This window comes from Pseudogymnoascus verrucosus (assembly GCF_001662655.1).
Source record: "Pseudogymnoascus verrucosus strain UAMH 10579 unplaced genomic scaffold scaffold_93, whole genome shotgun sequence".
Classification (NCBI taxonomy): Eukaryota; Fungi; Ascomycota; class Leotiomycetes; order Thelebolales; family Thelebolaceae; genus Pseudogymnoascus; species Pseudogymnoascus verrucosus.
In genome coordinates, this window is record NW_017263744.1 from 1 (window position 1) to 3,051 (window position 3,051).

Here is a 3,051-nt window from a genome sequence, read left to right on the forward strand (position 1 = left end):
TGGAACGACGAAGGTAATTGAAAGGGAGGGCCACCATGTGCTGCACAAAGACCCGCCTGCTAGTCACCCTGCGGCCGGTATGGCGGGGGTGGAGTAGGGTGTTTGGGATGGTTGTGGGTTAATACGGGGTTTATATAATACATGTGTTGGGTGCGGGCGGCTAGGGTTGGTTGGGGATGGATGGGTTGGTATTGTTTGATTATGTATGCTTTTAGATTTTCTGTTCTTTGATACATGTAATACTCCAGATTGCAAAAACTTTATAAAAAATAACATGGATGTTCAACTTTACACCTTGGTAATAGGCGCTTGTGGTTAATTTTAGAGTCTTGGAGGGCGTTGTTAACACTGTGCTAATACTGATGATGACTGCCACACAAACAGTCGAGCCTAAGACCAGAACCCCACTCCTGAGCTTTAAACCGGCTTTCAAATTCGATCTTCGCGCACATGACCGACTTAGTATGTTTGTTTAGGCAGGGATGCGGGGTGTGAAACGGGGATATTAATACACGGCGCGAAGTAAGTAGTTGGCGCGTATATTCCAACAGCGGTTTTACCGCGCAGGGTTGGTTTCTAGGCAGCGGGATTGTGGAACCAACAGCAGAGCAGAGTGGAGATAACAGATTTCGGTGCTCAGTACTCAGTATGCGTTAGAATAGAATGGGTTATTGTGTGTTTGTATATTGCGGTGAAGGTATTTATTGTTTGGGCATGATCTGCTCTGTTGTACGTCGTTGGAGTTGATGTTGTTGATGTTCCCGAACGGGTAATGGCAGATAGATAGATAGGTGCGGTCTGATAAGGTTCCTTCATATTTTTTTTTGGTCGTCGCACCTCAAATTTACTGTATGGGATTAGAATACAGTCGCAAATGTAATAACAGGTGTAAATAGCACAGAGAATTAAAAATAATACATAGATAAACCTGCTTTCCCCTCCTGTAAAACTAAAAAACATAAAAGGTCCCTGAACATTCAACCGTTTGACGCCCGCATCCCTGTTCTGTTTGCTCCCCCCGTCGTCTTATCCGTGTCGCCAGCGGTTTGGTCAAGCTTAACGTGAGATAGACGGCCGTGGTTAACCACAAAAGTCACTGAAAAGTAGCAAAAGTCACCTTCGTCGTAACACCAAAAGTTACTTATTCCAACTTTCTTACTCCCCCAACACAAACCCCATCTGGAAAAACATTACTTCACCACCGAATATCCTATTTAATCTTTAATCTTCCCTGCCTGAAGAAACAGTTTGCGGTTTGACTGACAGAGATTTGTTCATAATAAACTTAAATAGTCGACCACAGCACAGTCCATAGACCACCGCGAGGATCCAAACGGGTCTCCAATTCACCAAATCTTCACAGGAGGGAGTTCGACACTCTCGAGCACATACGCCGAGCAATGGCCCAATTCCTTGATCGGTATCGCATTATTGAAGCCCAAAAAGAAGAGTCTGTCAATTTTATAAAGGTTCGTTACCAGCCAGCCACTCCACCCCCGTTTGACCCTCGACCGAACCGCGCGCTGACGGGCACAACCCCTACAGGATCTCCTTGTCTACATTGATAAACTCGAAAACGACCTCCGCGGCGAGAACGATCGCCTTTCGAAAGAGCTAGACGACGCGCAGCTGGACTTGGAGGATGCCAGACGTAGTCGTAGGGAGATGCAGCAGCAGCTGAGTGTTACAAGCGCGCAACTGGGACGATATAATACCGACAATGAATCTCTGAAGGTTCTACAGCTCACACTTCCTCCGTGGTCGCGGCCATTAGCTCACAAGAACAGAACCGAAATCCCTACATAATTTTGTTAATTGACGGTGATGGTACCATTGTAAGGACCCCCCATTGCCTCATCCTGTCTCAGCCATGATCCAACGCTGACATCTTTCCCTCACCAGTTCCACGAAGAATATATACGACAAGGACTCGAGGGCGGTAAAAAGGCAGCCAATGCCCTCCGAAACGCCGCCCTGGAACAATGCCCCAATATATCAGACGACGTCGAAGTTATAGCTAAAATCTTTGCGAATGTTTCTGGCCTGGCTAAGGCTATGAAGCGCGTGGGCGTACTGGATAATGCCGATGATCTGCGCGAGTTCACGTTAGGCTTTACGCAGGGCAAGGCCTCATTTGACTTTATTGATGTTGGGCATGGCAAGGAGAGGGCGGATTCAAAGATTAGAGGTAATGCATGCTCCCCCTCGCCCAGCAGCTGTGGCGGGCTTGATCGTGTGACACTTTAACTAACGAACCATTTCCCCAGAGGCCACAAGATGGAATATCCGAAACCACAACTGCAAACAAATCCTCCTCGGCGTCTCCCACGACGCCGGCTACGCCCCCTTCCTCGACGAAGTCCTACGCGACGAATCCACCACCCGCCGCGTCTCCATCATCGAGGGGACCCCCATCGTGCGCGAGCTCGCCGCCACAGGCACCCGCGTCCTAAACTTTGACCATATCTTCCGCAACGACAAGCTCATCGAGCGCCAATCCCCCTATAGCCAATTCCAGCAGCTGTCGCACGGCGGCCTGCCACCGGCACAGCTCCAAGCCATAGGCAATGGTCGCAATCAGAGCCCTACGCCGCCGAATACCTGGGCGGGCGTTACTAGCATTCCCCTTACTACGCCTCCACCGATGGTTTTCCCCGTGACTCTCAAGAATGGCACGTCTGGCGCTGCTGCCGCTGCCGCAGCCGCTGCGGTCAACATTGTCACGCCGCACCCTAAACTCGACGACTGGGTCCCCGGAGACCGCGGTCTAGATCCCACCCTCACCATCTCGGCCGTCGTGCTAGAGCGCACCAAGCGCCGCGCCGGAAACACAAAACTATGCAATAACCACTACCTCCGCGGCCCGTGTCCCAAGGGCGACGAATGCGTCTTCGAGCACAAACACAAAGCCAGCGAGGAGGAGCTCAAAGCCATCGCCTACCTTACGCGATTGAATCCCTGCGTGAATGGCCAGGATTGCGATGTCGAGTACTGCATTTATGGACACCATTGCCCCAGCGTGGGGCTGAATCTCGCGGCGGTGGGGGGGAA

General features: G+C 50.8%; 1 protein-coding gene across 1 annotated transcript in view; it reads left to right on the forward strand.

The window, feature by feature from the left end:
• The first annotated feature begins 1,085 nt into the window (after positions 1-1,085).
• The window catches only part of VE01_10643 (uncharacterized protein), a 2,379-nt gene continuing 413 nt past the window's right edge, over positions 1,086-3,051 (forward strand). Inside the window, exons 1-5 of the mRNA XM_018280036.2 lie at positions 1,086-1,469; positions 1,546-1,734; positions 1,788-1,835; positions 1,903-2,188; positions 2,268-3,040. Coding sequence (XP_018125096.1) covers positions 1,401-1,469; positions 1,546-1,734; positions 1,788-1,835; positions 1,903-2,188; positions 2,268-3,040 — 1,365 coding nt within the window. The 5' untranslated portion in view covers positions 1,086-1,400. The remainder of the gene's footprint in view (positions 1,470-1,545; positions 1,735-1,787; positions 1,836-1,902; positions 2,189-2,267; positions 3,041-3,051) is intronic.